The sequence below is a fragment of the Glossina fuscipes genome, unplaced genomic scaffold (genome assembly GCF_014805625.2).
Source record: "Glossina fuscipes isolate IAEA_lab_2018 unplaced genomic scaffold, Yale_Gfus_2 127, whole genome shotgun sequence".
Classification (NCBI taxonomy): Eukaryota; Metazoa; Arthropoda; class Insecta; order Diptera; family Glossinidae; genus Glossina; species Glossina fuscipes.
Genome location: NW_023998470.1, coordinates 398450 through 417162, shown reverse-complemented (window position 1 = coordinate 417162; position 18713 = coordinate 398450). Strand labels below are relative to the sequence as shown.

General features: G+C 33.5%; 1 protein-coding gene across 1 annotated transcript; it reads right to left on the bottom strand.

Moving 5' to 3' along the window:
• Window positions 1-637: 637 nt before the first annotated feature.
• On the bottom strand, window positions 638-9311 carry LOC119640751 (protein Skeletor, isoforms B/C). The gene is made up of 8 exons (XM_038038968.1): window positions 8816-9311; window positions 2861-3083; window positions 2407-2754; window positions 1796-2349; window positions 1503-1725; window positions 1374-1441; window positions 1223-1311; window positions 638-1158 (listed from the first exon to the last, which is right to left on the bottom strand). The coding sequence occupies exons 1-8, from the start codon at window positions 8985-8987 to the stop codon at window positions 658-660; spliced, it is 2178 nt and encodes a 725-aa protein (XP_037894896.1). The 5' UTR covers window positions 8988-9311; the 3' UTR covers window positions 638-657.
• Between the last annotated feature and the right edge of the window lie 9402 nt (window positions 9312-18713).

Below are 18713 nucleotides of genomic sequence, written 5' to 3'. Positions count from 1 at the left end.
GAATAAACGCATATTCGTTCTCATTTGTTTTGCATGTATTGTGCCGCTTTGAGAATAAACGCATATTCGTTCTCATTTGTTAGATAAATTCATGAAGAATAATTTTTTTCAGCCAACATATGATACACCGAAGATTATCGGCTCACTTTACGATCTTCATTGCTGGCATTGAAGCAACCAAATCGGTTATAAACTAGTCTCTCGAATACGTCCAAAAGTCCATAATATATCCTGGCTTCGTAGTTGTGGCCGAGTAAGCGAAAGATCTCGACTAACAGCTTAACGGTGGTGGATTCGAATGTCAAGTGCGGCAAAGTTTTCAATAAAGCCGATAGCTTTATTGACAAGGACAAGGACGTAAGATATAAAAGCCCAAATAATAATAAAAAAAAAATGTTTTAATTATTTTCTTAAAACAAAAATTAGAAAAGTGACCTCATTTATAATGAGACCAAAGTGATCTTATTCCAGCTAATAATTTCTATAACCAGGAAAGATTTAAAGAACGCAAGAATTTACGCGAACTCTTAAAAGATCAAATCAAGTTAAATAAATTTTCGAATCAAGTCATTTTTTCATTTATTTATTTATTTTTTATTAAATAGATATAATAATTACATCAGTCCTATATATACTTATTGTATATAAATAGTATTACTACGCTATGCTTTGTCTCGTTGCTTGCAGTAGTAGATAACCGATAAACAAAAACAGACCCAATTTGTTATTCTGCTTTAATTGGCTGAAGGCTGAGTTTCTTAAATTATTATAACTATCAACAATGTGCATTTTCCAGCCCATATTAGCATGAGTAAAACTATTATAGTAAACTGTGTCCGGCCAGGTTATATTCGGTGTAATTTCCAGCGTAGCAGGCTCATCATATGTACATGCCGTTATTAAAGAGCGATTAAATTTCTTAAAACTGGGGAAATTATCATCTAAACGACGATCGTAGTTGGCCGGATACCGTGAAAGGCATAGAGGGCCGGCTGCTGTAGGTTTGGGACGACCTCTGCGAGTAAATTCCACGCCGGCTAGGACACGAATCTCACTTTGCTTAGCGTCACTGAGGCGATCATAGCCTCCGCGTGGCTCATCCGTGATAACTAACGGATGATAATGCTCGGGTGAATGCGGATTATTACCGCCACGAACCTAAGAGGTTTTCTTAGTTACACCAAATAATTTGATTTAATTCATTTTATTATTATTCAAATACCTTAAAGACATAGGTAAGGCCACGTTTCAAATACAACTCTGGTATCATAAAGCCATTAATGTACCAAGCCAGGCCACTGGAAACATGACCTGTAAAAATTAGATTTTTTCTTAACCTAGTCATTAAAAACAAATATTTTCTTTTATATTACCGGTAATGCCTTGATAACCTTTTAGCCCACCCGAAGGGCCCAAATAAGCATTAAAAGTGCGCACAGTTCTATCGAGGGGATAAAAAAAAGTACGTTTAAAACGATTCAAAACAATTTGGAGATACCTACGGTTCCCATATGCGCACGCGCTCCCAGGTCTGTACGGGATTGTCGGTGTGTTTCGTGAAACTAAAGCAATCGTTAACCGGTTCTGTAGTATTAAAATCAATTAATATGTCACTTTTCGGATAAAAGTTATGAAAAGCTGGCTCGTTATTAGAGTCTAATTGGCCGAAAGCCCATACCACATAGTTGCTTCTATCTAAACGTATTTCCTTGTCACCAGGATCGGCTAAAAAAAAAAAGAAAATAAAATAAATAACTATTGAAAAAGTTCCTCTTCGCCATTATCTTTAACTTACAGGAAATTAAAGTCCTTCGAAAAGTTATGGTATTAATGCCATCCTTACGGCTATAAGTATTTAACTGGAAACTATCTAACCCTCCTACCATATCATCGCGACATACTCCCTTATTTTGCCCTAAGACTTGAACACATGGAGCCAATGAAGTTATATTGTAGTCAATTGAATAGCCTCGTATATCGTCGATATAGGCAACGACAACATCAGCTCCGATCATTTGTGAAGATGATTCCGATCCGGATAAGCCAAACGACATGTAATCACTTTGTTCTACTTGCCCCGATAATTGCAGTGTTATTTGTGGTCCAAACACTTCCCAAGAGACTTGCAGATTTTTATGCAATTGACGGCAGTTGGGTAAGGAAAATTCATAGGGTGTTATCTTCACCAACGATGGAGGAACATTTAAATTATCCGCTATCAGTACATGACCATAGTTTTCACTATCCGCCAAATCATAAATGCTAATCCAATCGATATCGAATATAGTCTTGTCGCCCGGTAACTCCAAAGTAATTGTTTCCTTATCATATTTACGTATAGGATCTAAACTATTAAGAATTTTTTTCCATTTGTCTTCTCTTTTTCGTTTGCTTTGAGTTACTTACTATCCCATTTCATCTGGTATTTTACTACCTCTACTCGATGGCTGGGCTCCAACGCCTGTCCAGAAGAATGTTCTTTTACCTTTACCATCATAAGTAAAATCTTTAATACGTATTGTTTTCGAGTCCACAATTTCGATAGCACTACTGCTGACATTGTGGCTACGTTTCGAGAAAGTGCCACCGTTTTGGACGCGCGGTGGTTCAAATTCCTCCGGTATGTAAACATCACCGAAGTTGTTTTGATTATTCAAATCGTAGACAGCCAACCATTTGATTTCGGTAATTTTCTTGCGATCTGGTAAAGTCAGCGTGAAATCCTTATTATGATAACGATCTAAAATATTCGTTCTAATGAAATAAAATAAAAAAAAAACAAAAAACGAAAAGAAGAAAAAATATTTGTTAATTAAGGATTGTATGAAATAGAGAAAATGTATTAACATTTTTCCCATACTTTCCGTATTCATTTGGTATTATGAAACCCTGGGGTCCGGGTCTGTTAGCAGCTCCTGCCCAAAAGAATGTATCCGCTCCGTTGCCGTCATAATTAAAGCCCACCAATAGAAAGGTGTATTCATTCACGGCATAAACATCACCCGAAACTTGATGATGATACGAATTTATTTTTCCCAAATATTTACCCTGATAGGGACCTTCGTCATCGTCGCCAACAGCAGCTTAGGAAATAGTAATGATAAAAAGATAAATAAATAAAAAATTATAATCAGCCATGGCCCACTGTTGAATATTCCACATCACTTCGCTTAATGCATTTCGCAGCAGTATTGCTCCGAAGGCTTTTCAAAAGCCTTCGTCCTTGGCCAAAATACCTCAGAGTACGAAATTTCAGGAAGACAATCTAAAAGAAATTACGACCTTCATGTTGAACGGGCGGACAGAAACGCTTGGACCGTCTCAGAAAGTGGTCGGTATAATAAAAGATGACCGAATCATCAATAAATCAATAATAATTATCACGTGATCAGCACCATCAATTTTCTCTATTATCATCTTTTTTGCTGCTATCAGCTTTAAGCTTTAAAAAAGAACTTGCATTGAAAACTCATAACGTCGCAGTGCATGTAGGTCTTATCGTTCACAAGCCCGACTACTATGCTTTTCGCTTTCTATGCTCCGCGTTCTTTTATTTGATAGCCATATCGCTGTTATTACTAAGAAAAAATGAATCGCTGTGTCTACCATATTCATTTTAGAATCAGCCCATTTTTTGGGCAGATAATATTAGTTTGGGGAAAAAGAAATCCATTATTTTTATATGAACTTCAGGACTTTATTTAACATGCTTCGGATTGTATGATTTGGGTCAAATATGCACCGTTTTGTTGTATGATTTGTTGCCATTTTAAAGGTATCTTCAAAATGTCTCTCTCATAGAAGTCCTGGTCTCTATTTGCAAAAAACTCTAGTAGTCGATTTTCACAATCCTCCCTAGATTCCAATTTTTTATCATTAAAGAAATTTTGTAATGCAAGAAAAAGATGATAATCGCTTGGTGCCAAGTCCGGACTGTATGGCGGATGCATTAAAACTTCCCAACCAAGCTCCCGAATTTTCTGGCGAGTCACTGTAGATGTGTGTGGCCTAGCGTTATCCTGGTGGAACACGACACCTCTCCTGTTGGCGAATTCTGGCCGTTTCTGGTCAATCGGTATCTTCAAACTTTCCAGTTGTTGACAGTAGAGATCAGAATTTAGCGTTTGGCCATATGGAAGCAGCTCATAATAAATAATCCCCTTCCAGTCCCACCAAATGCATAGCAAAACCTTCCTGACCGTTTGAGGTGCTTCACCGCTCTTTGACCACGATCGTTTTCGCACAGGGTTATCGTATGTGATCCATTTCTCATCTCCAGTCACCATCCGTTTAAGAAATGGGTCTATCTCATTCCGTTTGGCCAAGGCTTCGCAGATTGAAATTCGATCCATCATGTTTTTTTCTGTTAATTGGTGTGGCACCCAAACATCGAGCTTCTTTTTGAATCCAGCTTTGTGTAAATGGTTTAAAACTGTTTTATGGTCGATTTTTAGCTCCTGGGCGATGTTACGACTGCTAACATGCCGGTCAACTTCGATCATTTCTCCGATTTTATCGACATTTTCGACGACCGGCCTACCTGTGCGAGGTGCATCTTTAACATCAAAAATTCCTGAACGGAATCTACGAAACCAAAATTGCACATAATTGGCTGTTACAGTATCGGAACCATAAACACCATTCACAATTTTAGCCGCCTGGCTTGCATTTTCGCCTTTGTCAAAGAAAAACTGTAAAATGTACCGAATTTTCTCTTTGTTCACTTCCATTTTTAACACGCTGTAACTCACAACTGAATGCACCAAACAAAAAACAGCAAAAGAATTTTTTTTACTGCGAAATGTCACCTTTCCAACGAGCATAAATCTGAAATTGTTTGATCGATACTTTACGAGAAATCTATCAGTGCAGCCATCTACCGAAAAAATAATGGATTTCTTTTTCCCCAAACTAATATATCTTCATTTCGGGAGTGCGCAAAATTGTTTTAAACATTCTGTCTCGTTTGCCTTATGATAAATAAGCATAAAACCTCAAAAAGGTGAAAGAAAAATAAATAAAATTGATTCACATGTGACTTGTGTGGGCATGGCCAGCTTTTTCCATTTTCTCACGTAAAGAGAAAAGCGTGTCGCAAAGTAAATGTGGAAATTATCAGCCTTCTAACTTTCTATAATATCTGACTAGCGAACAAAGACCCACAAATTTTTGTTAAGAAAAACGTAGTTTCGTTCAGTTTATGCTCCATTGTGGGCTTCTGCTTCGACCAATTTGGACCATCTTGAAAACTAGCCTGCGTGCAAAAATTTCCAATGATTCTATCCAATTTGAAGTTGGTATCTTCATTTTTGCGACGAGGAGAATGCCAACAACAAACAGCACACAGACACACCAACAGCCATAGACATGGCTAAACCGAGTCAGAATTTCACGCTCATCAAGCATATATATACAGTTTATAGGGTCACTGAAGCTTCCTTCTGGAAGCTACGTATATTATGAAAAAAAACCAAATGAGTATACCGCCATCCCTCAGTGGTGGGTGTAAACAAGAAAAGGCGGAAAAAAAGACGAATAGTTCCAAGACCGAGCTCCAAGGTCTTTGCAGAAAGTCTTTTAAAAATCTATTAAGTGCGAAATGAAAGCAATTTGACCCATTTGCTTACTATCCTCTTGATTTCGAAATATTTGAATCAGTTTTCCTAGAGGACAATCTTATCTACGACGATAGTCTAACCTATGCTTTAATATTATCTCTGTGAAGAATTTTCGGCCAGGCATGGGCTAAGAAGGCTGTAACTGTTATTCTTTAATCCGAATATGGCCTAAAAACTGCATATTCCAAACTAAAGACATTTACGCACACATACATACATAGCCCGTATGTAAATACAATTCATGCTATATGAACAGATCGAAGGAGAGGAGAGAAACTTGTTTTTGTTCCATATTACAAAACAACTTTTTAAGAAACACATTCAAGAATGCAATTATTTAGAACTGTGGGGCAAATGGTGTTGAATAAAAGCGTTCAGCTAAGCTTAGAGTTTGCTTCCTATTTTTAGTCTTTCATTCTTAATTTAATAAAATTAATAGCCAAGAGTTTTTATTGCCAGCGTTTGCTAATAATATTGCGATAATTAGTTAAACAAGAGCGTAACCACAATGAAACTACAAAAAATTTATTTATATAAAAGTAGTAAAACTCTGCTTGTACAATTAACTGTTATGTGAGTCGGTTATAACGAGGTAGAGATTTTTTTTCGAAAAATTTCAACCATTTCTTTATTTACTCATATTAAGCTCATGAAGGATTTCGATATTAAGTTTGTAATATTATTTAATCGAAGTGTGAAGTCGAGTGTTTCCTTTAACTGTGAAGTTAAAAATCGTTTAACATTTTTTTTAAAAGTCTTCGATAACAATATTTATCGCTTGGCGCCACAATAATCCTGACGAAATGAGTTCAAATTCCTCGACAATCAAATATTAATAAGAAACAAGTTCAAATATTGCAATTCGACTTAACCGGAGATTAAGTGCTCTACACCGCTTTACCTATTTTCAATATAAAAAAAAATATTATACGTTCGCTCCCACGCAAAGGGAGGGACCATCAAATTAGACAGAAATTATTACTTTTAGCCGATTTTTGTCCATTAAAAATTAAAATTTGGTCTTCGTTCCTATATACATCCTTTTCTTTTTGTGACATATTTTTTATATAGAAAGGCTTATTTTTTTTTTTTCATCATAAGGAAAATAGTTCTGTACGATCCGAACTTACCATAATGGATTTATATGCCAAGTTCTTAATTCCTATCAATTGATCTTATTGTCACATAAAGATTTATTTCTTACAAAAATTTCTGTAGCGAAACTTGTCCCAATCCATCAGAACTTTTCATATACCTTAAGGATGCCAATAGTGCTATTTTTACCGAAAAATATTAAATTTTGGGCGTTAAAGTAGGAAATGTCGAAAAAGACGATAAACGCCCTAAGCCGACTTATTATCGTGATCTATAATAACTAGACGTCTAGTTGTGCGGGCATATCTAACAATTTATTTGTAGCAGAGCTAATGACCTAACGCGTTGGTGGATCTCTTTGTATATTGCGTACATAATAACAACGGTAAGTGCTGCTTCTGTACATATGAAATTGTTGTGAGGACTTAAAATCGCTTAAAGAGCTTTTCATCAAGGAGATCATTTGTATTGGATGTGACAGAATCTACCTTGGATTTTTGTTACATATCTCTAGCCTAATGAAGATCTTCTTCAATTGCACGCGTATTTCAATCCGTCTTTAAAGCTCAGTGGAGTTAAAGTCTTGATCGCAAAAAAAAAACGTGAAAATGAATCATTAATTACATCTGGATTACACTTAGTTCAGTTTATTGGTGCGTGGACTTGATTCTGAAGTAAATTCAGTTCAGTAAGTCGGGAGGTAGCACCGGCTTACTATCAATTCTTGATTGTGTTTAGTTAAGTTTGTTTGCGGCCCTGGTATTAAGCGCGAAGTAACCTCAGTTTGTCTTATCTCTATCTCTGGGCTTATTATTTTCATGCGCGATTAAATGCTGTTCAGTTTGTTTCTATTCCAAGGCTTTCTATTAACTCCGAAGTAAAGACACTTCGTCTTCTTTCTATCCCAGGGCTTTCTATTAACTCTGGAGTAAACTCAGTTTGTCTTCTCTTTACCTCTGGGCTTACTATTAATCTAGAATTCAATGCAGTTCAGTTTGCTTCTATCTCTCTTAATAGTAGTCGGACTTGTTATTGATGGTGAATTAAGTTCAGTTCAATCTTATACTTGTTGACACAGACCAGACTTATTTTTACTCTGTTGCTGTACCATGTCGGTCTTGCTCCTCATCAGTTTGTCTCTAAGAAGACACTGACACGTCTTTTGATCATCTCTATATCTCTTCAGGGCAAATGTAGTACTTGTTCATGTAAACTTTGAAAAAAGAAATAAAAATAAGAAATCTTAGTTTGGCCTACAGGTAACCTTCGATATTCATCGTATCTTAAGCCTTTTCTGTTAGTCCATCGGTACTACGTTTATGTCAAGCTTCCTTAAGTATTTAGGGCTCTTTTTAGATACATGTCTGCTTTCGGATTCGGTAGGTATATGTACTGAAATTTTGAAAGAAGTTTTTTACAGATTATGAATATGTTCTTCAATGGCTAAAAGTCATTTTCTGCCTTGTTTGGCGAATCGAAATTAAGATTAGCGATGCTTAAGCCTATTTCGGCGGTCCAAAGAGCCACCAAGACCCGTACGCGTAGACAGACATGGGTAAATCGTTTCAAAATGTATGCGCACTCTTTGCTTGTTTCACATATGCAGTGATGAAATTCTTATACCTTCCTACCTTTCGTTGGTAAATGTAAGAAAAAGGGAAAGAAACCAAAATTTTCCCTTAGGGGGTTAATTGAATTAATTCGACTATAGCCTACTTATATAGCGAATGATTTCGTTCTATATATATAACTGCATTTCAAAAATAGATGACTGTATTATTATAAGAGCTACCATATGAGTGAATGAGTGCATGAACGGAGTCTTTTCTGCAACATTCATGTCTAACAATAAAAACAAAAAACAACTACATAGCTATAGCTATGGCTATAGATAAGATTGTGAACATATGTACACGGTAGACCAGTTACGCGACTTGTATATGAAAGTGAATTTCTTTTTTTGTTTTGTTTTTCTTAACCAGCTGCAATTGGTTTGAATGAAAGGGAAACTTAAACTAGATTTTCTCTTTTCTTTCGTTTTGTTTAATTACATAGTTTTGTTGGATAAAAAAAATACATTTTTTGTTTTATTGTATACTTACAAGTCAGTAAGAAAAAATTAAAGCACAATAATAACAACAATAATAACATAAGCATTTCATAAAACTTATGTAAATTAGTCAAGCGGATCCGCAGATATCCGCAATTGATTGAATGCGTATTCAATGTCATTTTATTTATTTCAGATTTAAAAAACATCAAATAAAAATCCATTATGACTACGTGGAGAAGGGAAACGAAATTAAAAATTATTTATTTATTTATTTATTTTTTCTAATACGATATTCGATTTATATGATATTGTTAAAATTTTTTTTCCTTTTAAAATTTTCCTTTTTTTGTTTTGTATTCATATTGTACAACACTTTCACACTTCATGAAATTGTAGTAAAGATTTTCTTGCACCGCACCGTTGGCGTCATCACTTTTGTCAGTTGCGCTGTCAAAGCAAAATTTACAGTTTTTTTCTTTTTTAAATATTTTTCTACGAAAAAACGAAGATCGAGTGCGAAAGAGAGCAAGAGCAAGAGTAAGAGCGAGAGAGAGGGAGAGAGAGACAGAGAGAGAGAGAGAAAAGGAACTTGTTTAACTCTTTTTTTTTTTTTTGGTTTTTATTACCAAATCGAGCCAACTTTACCGTCTCCCTCTCTTTAAGCTTAACCGCTATAATGTGTATGCTTACTGCACGACTTAACTTCTTGGACTAATCACCATCGACATGTTTGAACTCATAATACCCTAATGTTGCTGTTTATTGCAAGAGTTACGATCAATTGATTGGTTAGTGGCTTGACTCATCGCTGTGCTTGTTGATTTAACGGTCAATGTTCGCATAAGTGCTTGCGGGAGAGTATGTGAATTGCATTTAAATGATTTTCCAATTAAATTTAGTATATAATTACTTCTCTCGTTCGAGTATTATGGAAAATATTTTCATGCGCGCTCTCACTTTACCGGTCGCTTTTGTTAGATTTTCATGTTTAGGAGTTTGTTTCTTAAGTTTTTTGTTTTCTTTGTCTAAAAACCTATGAGGTCTCGATCTTCTTAATACTCTATTCGTTCGTTGGCTCGCGTATTGTCTGAGTTCCCAAAGATAGAAATTTGAAACTTAAGTTATATTCGGCTAATTAATTAAAACTGCAGGTTGTAGTGTGCGAAAGAAAGTATTTCAACTGTAGAAAAAACAAAAAACTTATTCACTTTCTTCAGGGGCCGGAATGATTCGAGATTGATGTTGACACGTTTAAGGTGCGAAATTGGAGTCCATGTCCATTTGAAAGGGATTTGACGGCATCAACACATTCTCGAAACGCTTGTCTCCTTTTCTTGTTTTAGGTAATAGAAATGGCAATCGATTCGGCAACTCGCTAATTCCAATACCTCTTGGCTGTTAGAAGTCATTCAATTCTTATGACTGATACCTAAATGACAATCCAATCTGCATTTTGTTCACGTTCCGTATGATGTATGGTTACAAGTGCGGAAAATTAAATGCGAAAGCACTTGGAAAGAAAATATCTTCAATTTCTCTTCCGAGATCGACATGATTCGATATCTCTACTGACTATATTAGCAACTCATTTACGCCCAACAGATAGGTATGTAGTAAAAGTTATTTATTCGCGGGGTATATATATGTGCCGCGAATGCAGAAACCGTGAATACGGAATGGTAATTGAATACCTATAGGGATCCTTTTGTTATTATGTATGCACTTATTAAATTCGCGAATAAAGAAATTTATAGCCGCGAATATAGGAATTTTTTTAATTTTTTTTAATCCGCGAATAGTGAAAACGCGAATGAAGGAAGCGCGAATAAGGAGCTTTTACTGTATAAAAGGTATAGAATTGCATGAGGGGGCATGAGAGAATTCTAAAGATGCTTTGCTACGATGCAAACCGAACAAAGAATGAGTGAGTCAGCAATCGATTGCTGCATCCAATAATAAAGCCCAGCTACTAATGCTTACCTATTATCTCAACACCAATCATCAACTCTGTGCGATGCTCAAGTTATGCAGCGCAGGCCCTTATGAAGAATGACTATTAATTGTTGGCAAATTTTTTCTGCTTAAAGATCAGCAGCAAATCGACAACTCGATGACATTTCAAGACCCATTGAGACTTTGCTCTTTCAACTGACGCATTGTCGAACGATTTGCCTTTCAACAATTCGGAAGTAATCTCTAAGCAACGGCCAACTGAGAAAAAGTGGCTGCTTGTCTGACGGCCTGACGGTCTTGCTGTCGGCACGTTGCGCTTTGGCCGACAAATATGATTCTTTGTAATTTTATGATCACACTTTTCCAATAACAGGGAGATCTTAATGATTTTCTACATAACCTCCAAAGTGCTTCTCAACTACAATAATTTTTTTCTTGAACGTAAATAAGACCGTACTTTTGGCCAACACGCCTGAAAATTGGCGCTTTCTTAGAATGATAACTGCGAAAGCTAAGAAATGTTTTGTTAGGGAGGACAAGGTAACACGATCAGAAGGAATAGCAATGGTCGGAAAACGTTCTGAACTGCACTGGCGTTAATCAAAAAATCTTCACACAATTTACTAGAGAATAAAGATAGCAACCGCATGATTTATGGGGAGGCGCAGTAGGACACGACGAAGCCGCGATACCCGGGTATTTGCTATACCTTTAACTTGCCCTATCAGACAAAGCGAACCATTCTTTGAGTGTGGTAAAAAGTCCTGCGAATTTGGAACCGGATAGTCACGTGAATGATAAACGTGATGTTTTCGCGAAACTATCCGCTCCTCCTCTCTTACATTGATCTGTTCTGATGTGTTCCTAAATTTGGGAAAAAAAAATGATGTGAATTCTCTTTGCGACGTCGTAGCTTAAATTAATTGTAACAAGTATCATCAGGGTAACCTGAGGCCCCTAAGTGTTTATTAGTTTCCTACAACTATTCTGCATTGTTTTCAACGCCTAGAGCAGCGGAAAAAACTCGCAATTTTTTGTTATATTTCTTTACGGCGTGTGTTATATAAAGCCAAGTGCCTGATTAGTAAATAAAAAAAAAAAACAAATTTTTCTTTTCAATTTTATTCAATGTTAACATTATTTTCTTTCTTATTTTTATTATTAGTTTCATAGTTTAATTTCGTTTTTATTTTGTTGCTTGCAAAAATTAAATTTTTATTCTCATCGTTTTTTTTTACCATTTTTTGCTTTTGTTTATTTTCAAGTGCTTTTCCATAATTTGGTTTTATATATAATATTTATTTATTAAAATTCTTTTGTTTATCTTATTGCGAATTATGTGTGTTTTGTTTACGTGAGTATGTATGGGTAATTAATTGCGAAATACTTTTTGTTTTCTTATTTTTTTTTGTATATTGTATAATACAATATATATGGAAATTTTCTTTGTTTTATATCCGCCGTTAAAGATCAAGACACGCACAAGTATACAGTTGTTGTTTTTGTAATCACGTCTCTCATTATATTCAATAGAGAGCTGAAGAAGGAGGGCATATATTCTTGAGATTCTGAAATATTTTCTTCGATCGAGTTTAGAAAGACGCCTGAACACTGCCGAACTAAGTCCTAACAAATGAACTCTATGTCTCAGGGATGTAAGCAGTTTTACTATTAAACACATTAACACATTAATAAAAAAGAAAAACATTTTTTATATTATTATTTTTATAGTTTTGTATTTATAAACCAAAGAATGTGGATAATATTAATAAAATTCCGATCTGGCCCCATTTTAAATAGCGTTCGTTCTTGGATGAGCACACTTCAGTATATCAAATTTGATCGAAATATTTTAAAAATTGCACTCTGTAGGATGAACATGAGAAATGTAGGCGGATAGACGGACGGACAAGGTTAGTTCAACGCAGAATCGCTTTCTGAATTATTTGGTATAATAAAAGATGGGTATACTTCAAGTCCTTCTAGCTGTTGCATACATCCGCACAAACTCAACATATCTTTGTACCATAAGCGGTGTAGGATATAGAAATTATATAGTTTTGAATAACTCATATATCGTATTATTTAAAGAATGGTACTACGTGCTAAGTTATTAAACGTTGGCAAGATTTGAAAACAATTGCATGGAGAAAAAACGAACCATCAGGAAGAACGTAATTACCTTCGGGATAAGTTTCAAAACGTCGTTAAGATCTACATATACATATTACTTGGTCACCATGAATTACTGAGAAAGTTTAAAAACAAGTATAAAATTTACACAATTTGCTAACGGTCGCCGATTAAATTCTATGTCCGCAATAGCTAGCAAACTGGGCTCATAACACATCATTCAATAAGTTTGTGGATATAAGATAACTAGTGACAGATCTCATACGATTTATAGATGGTAGCAACATTCAAACGAACTATGTCTTGACGTTTCGATCGTTAGCTCGGACGCTACACACGAAATTTAGGGGCGTAACCACGTAACTGAAAATTAGCTGAAGGCGAAATTGAACGTTAAATTTTTCATTGATCGTATTAAAATTGGTGTAAGTGTTCCAGCACCGATACGCATTTTTACATGGATTTTTTACTAATCCGGCCCAGACCTACAAAAAGAAAATAAATTCGCCCAAATTATCCACACTGCGTCCTCCCTTTCATAGGTTTCAGATAACTACGGTATATTTCTATAAGAATATAAGAATATTTTAATTGGAATGATTTTCCTCGATTTTCAAACCAAGTTAGATTTTCCAAATAAATTTGTGATGAGGTAGTGACATAACATAATTTCAGAAACAAGAGGGACAGACGGCCGTGGCTATGTTGACCTCAATAGCGGATATATATAACAAAATTACAACAACCAAAAAAATGTTCTTCAATTTTATTAAAAAGGAAAGAAACGATTGGCGATTGGAAAGAAAGTAATTAAAAACTGCTAAAAACGAGACAGCCCGACCAACTGATAGCGTATTCCTCAAATTAAAAAATGCGAAAATCTCTCCGTACTCTATTCCATTGAAAGAAATAAATACGCGGGAGACGAAATGAATTAGTTACAAAGTTCCGTGAGTGTTATCTTCCGCCCAAAACGACCTGCCCGTTTTTATGAACAATCCGCAATCTCAACCTATATACGAGTTTGTTTCTTTACTTAGATTTTTGTTTTCATTTTTTTTTTTTTTTTGGAAAATGTTTGTATATACCGTAATAAACTATCAAATCTACGTCATCTTGATTAGCTTGAATAACGGACATGATTTAGTCATACCAAAATCACAATTATGCCGCATTAGATTAATTCGAAAGTCAGATCACTCGATGTAATGGGCCCAGAATTGGAAATCATTGTGCTGTGCCTTAAATTGTCCCTCCATAAAAGTTGCGTAAGCAATTCTAAGGCAAGTTCATTATATTTAATTACCCAGCCTATTGATACCAAAGTTTATAACCAAGTGGCAATAAACTGCTTTACTTTAAATTGAAGTAGATTTCTGTTCAAAACATAATAACGACAACAGGGGCTCTGCTAGCATTAGGTTTACATAATCCTCATTTTCAACTCAGCTCATGCGTACTTTTTGTGCGGTCAGTTTCAGTCTCCAATTTAAATCATTGAAAAAACTCACTTTAATTTTATGGTTTTGAAAAATTTGTCATTACATTTTGCAACCAGTGCTAAATTTGCGAAAAATGTAACAATAACTTAATAGTTTTTCTAAAACAAGTGAAATACGACAAAGTCAGCTGGCAAGATTTCGTGTTTGTGCATGCAATATCCTTTGCAAAAAAAAAAGAAACAAAATAAATAACAAGTGTATTGAAATGCAGTTTCCATTCGCCAACGTCAGCAGTAACCATTTATTAGCAAAGGAGTAGCTTTGTAAAGAACGAATATAGTATCCGTACTAAGAGCTGTCTGTTAAAGTTCATGCATTTCTTTAGAGAACTTTGCTTAAGTCGGTTCACGAGTTTTTTTCGCTCGGTCGATATCGGGCTCCAACTGAACTTGTCGTGAAAGTTCGGTTTAGTACGATTTTTTCGAAAAATTTTCTCATGAAATTGTTAAGTGAGTGGTAAATTTCCAAAATGCTAGGGAGAACGTAAGAATAATTTAATTTTTCAAAATAATGAAATACGAAAAAAATTCACCAATAAAACATCATGTTCGGCCATGTACTACTCGTTTTGTTAAAAAAAAAACAAGAGTAACGAGTATAAAAGCGGGCTATTTTAGTTGATTAACAAAAGCAGCAACCACTTGTTTGAAGAGAAGCAGCTTTCTGCTAAAAACATAATAACTTTTAACAAATAACACGTGTCTGTTAAATAGCATTAGCTTTCTCGTTTTAACTCAGTTCGCGCGTTCTTTTTATTGCAATTAGTTGCTAATTATTTTCTGGAAAAAATTCGATTTTTTGCGGTTTTTCTAAAAAGTTTAATCATAAAAGTTTGCAAAGAAAAGTTAACAAAGGTTTACTAACTCTTGAATAAAATATACAGTACGAAATATATCGTGATCGTACATGCACGCATTGCTTTGTATGTTAAAAGAAAAGAGAGTAACGATTGTATTCAAATGTTACCGTTGATTTAGTGAGATCAACAAACATATGCAAGCAGAGAGCATTTACTACAGAAGTGTGCAAGTAAAAGAGAAAAAATAACTGTTAAAAATGGCAAATAATGGCGAATTTTTATTTTGCGTTTAAATATCGTACAAAAGCTAGTGGCGGATATTAATAGATAATAAGAAACTAAGTAAGAATATTTCTTAATTCCTTCAGATGTAATTATAAGTTTGTCCTTTGTTTGGGGTCGGGGAGGGGGGGCTTGTTCTATCATCATACTTCTTCAAAGCATTGAGCGATTAATTTATTACAATTTCTTCTCTTTGGCTTCATCATCGCATTCGTACGATCTTGTTTTTTTTCTTTTTGAGGTTATCTCGTCACCTGGCAACTGTTTTTGATGTTTTGAGACTTTAAATTAATACGGCACAACATTAAAATGGAATGGAGCCGTGCATCCTTAAACACCGATTGCAAACGTTATTAAAGTGCTTTATCATAGTTTTCCACTCCATTTTTTGAATGCGATCACTCATTATCTATTGCTAGCGGCCATATGATTAGCTATTTTTGACTTAACTTAGCAACAATAATAAAAAAAAATATAAAAAGCTTCTTCTTATAAAATTTATTGTACAAAGCTTTCATAAAAGAAAAAAAATTGAAATAATAATAAAAATATTTATTTTAATTTTTTTTTTTTTTTTTAAATTATATTTATTATCATTTTCATTGTTTGTGTTGTTGATTTATTTTCTTTATGTTTTTATATATAAATAATTACATAATTATTTTATGTCTGCTTTTATTTTTTGTTTATTTCATATATTATTTGTTTTTATAGGTTTTTTATTTTTTATTTTTATTTAATAGCTATAATATTTAAGTTGTTTTTTAAGTTATTTTCTATAAATCATAAATTATTTTTAATTTCATATTATAATATAAAGTGTTGTATATTTATTTTTTCATTGTTATTATTATTATTACTCTTGTCTAATAAGAAGCACTGCAGTTGATTTTATGTGTGAGTGTATAAGTATGTGTATGTTTGTTTATATTTTCCTTATTTAATTTCTAAAAATTTCATTTGTTTAGAAAAAAAAGCAGAAAAAAAATATACAGGGAAGTACTTAAATTAAAAAACAGTTTTATTAAAAGAAAAATTTAAGATTTGTCATTATTTTTATATATTTTTCCTTTTACAAGCATAAATTTAACAATTATTTTCTTTGTTGTTGTTGTGGTTTTAAAAATGGCATTTTTTCCTCTCATTTTCTTAAAGAAACATGCAAAAATGAGCATTTATTGGGATTAAAAAAAAAAAATTATTTTTAATTTACTTCTTTTCACATTATTTACTATGTGCTTTTTTTTATGCATTTATTTCTTTAGTTTTTATTAATTTGTTATACGTTCCATGCCTTATGGTTTAAACTTAAAAAAAAAAAAAATCCATTTTTTTTTTTATAAAGTTGGAATGATCAACTAAAAGATGATAATTTTTGAAAAATATGTAAAATTTACGAAACTGATATACACGATTAATATTTTTAGATATTCGCTTAAGGAAAACCGGGCATCTTCTCAATGTCATAAAAACAATGTGGAAATTATGTAACGTCCAACTAATTTTAACATCTCTACGGTCCCTTCAATACGACTCGAGCAGGACTTAATTTTTTAAAAGGGCGATTTCTGCTTAACTGCACTACAAAAAAACCGAATCCATCTTTATTTATTCCCTTGTAAGGCGGGAAAGATACGAAGACTGTGTGAAATTAGCGTAAAATGCCGGCGTTTTCCATTTCCCTTTAGTAAGGAGGAATGCCTTATATCGGTCATGTCTAAGACTTTCATTTTACTGTTTACGATTTTTGAGATTGTTTTAATCGAAAACGTTTGACTCTTTGATTAAAGAACGCCTAAGTGAAACCAGTATGAAGACTTTCACATTTTGTTAAGGACCCCTTAAGCCAAAAAAAGGATATTAATTGAGAATAAGAACAAAAATTCACAAAAAAAAAAAAAAACAAATCAAATTCGTAGATTGAAAATGAATTGAAAATATTCAGCTTGAAACTGAGAACACATAATTTAGTATTAGAACGTGGAATATGTAAATTTAAAATTGGGATTCTTAGCAATTTTTAAAAAATCCCATTTTCAGTTCACATTCTCTAAATTTCAATCGGAAATACGTGCTTTTCAATTTACGAATTCTGAGTCTTATTTCCAACTACTCGTGGCTTCTGTTGTTAATCAGCTTCCAAATTAGTCCTACTGTTTATTCTGTCGGAAGATTCAAGATTTTCAAAACTTCAACTTTTGGATTTTGATATGAATTTAAAATTTTCAAATTTCATTTTATATCTCTGACTATGATTTATGAATTCTGAATATTAATTCGAAAGTTCTGATCTCTTAATTTCGCCTTCAGATTACAGTCTATACAAATTTTTGGCAAATTTTGCTTCGGATCCAAGAATCGATTTGCTTGTTTCCTGTCTTTGAAAAGCATACAAGAGATCAGAATGAAGAATGCATTCCATTGCTCCCATTTACTTCATACGCGAAGGCCTAAAACGCTAATAGAAAGCATCTCGTTGTCAACTCGTTCACTTTAATCATTTATTCATTTTTAAAGTTAAATATTTTTACTTTCAACCTTTCTCTCAAGTGTCAATGCCATAACAACATGTTGGATCGATTACTCTCGTCCGAAGTCTCTCCCAATTCTTCCTTTGAATTGCTTCTTATTTTCATTTCAATTTTGAAAGAGAAAAAGCTTTATAAAATAGAATGTATTTATATTAAATTTTAATAAATCATTACTGCGTTTATCGTAAAGAAATGGATAGATAATTTTGTAGCGTTTTTATTATTAATATTTTTCAATTTTTTATGTTAACATTACACCAAAAATGACGAGCTTTCTTTTAAAATTCAATTAAGAGATTTTTCATTTCGGTTTTATGCTTATTACTTTCTCATTCATTTTTATATAGTTTATTTACTCTTGTAAATATAAAATATTTCCTAAAAAAAAAAAAAAAAAAGAAAAAAAAAAAAATTAAAAGTGCTTTGAGAGAAGGCATTGTTTAACACTATGGCATACGGTTCTGTTCTATAATATGTTAGTTCAAATTAATAAGAGAGAATTGTGAGAACTAAAGCTTTCTCTAAATAAAAATAAAAAAAGAGCAAAAGTAAATTTCATGAAGAGTAGAATTACCCAACACAGGTCAACTTATACGCTGTTTATATTCAGATTTAAGGGAGTTTTTTTGCTAATAAAACATATCAGTGATAGAGATGCAGAAAAGAATGTTTATGGTTTTCTCTAAAGCGTTGTATTTGTTTTTTCGTTTTTACAAAAATGATTTTCATTTTCTTCTTTTGAATAGG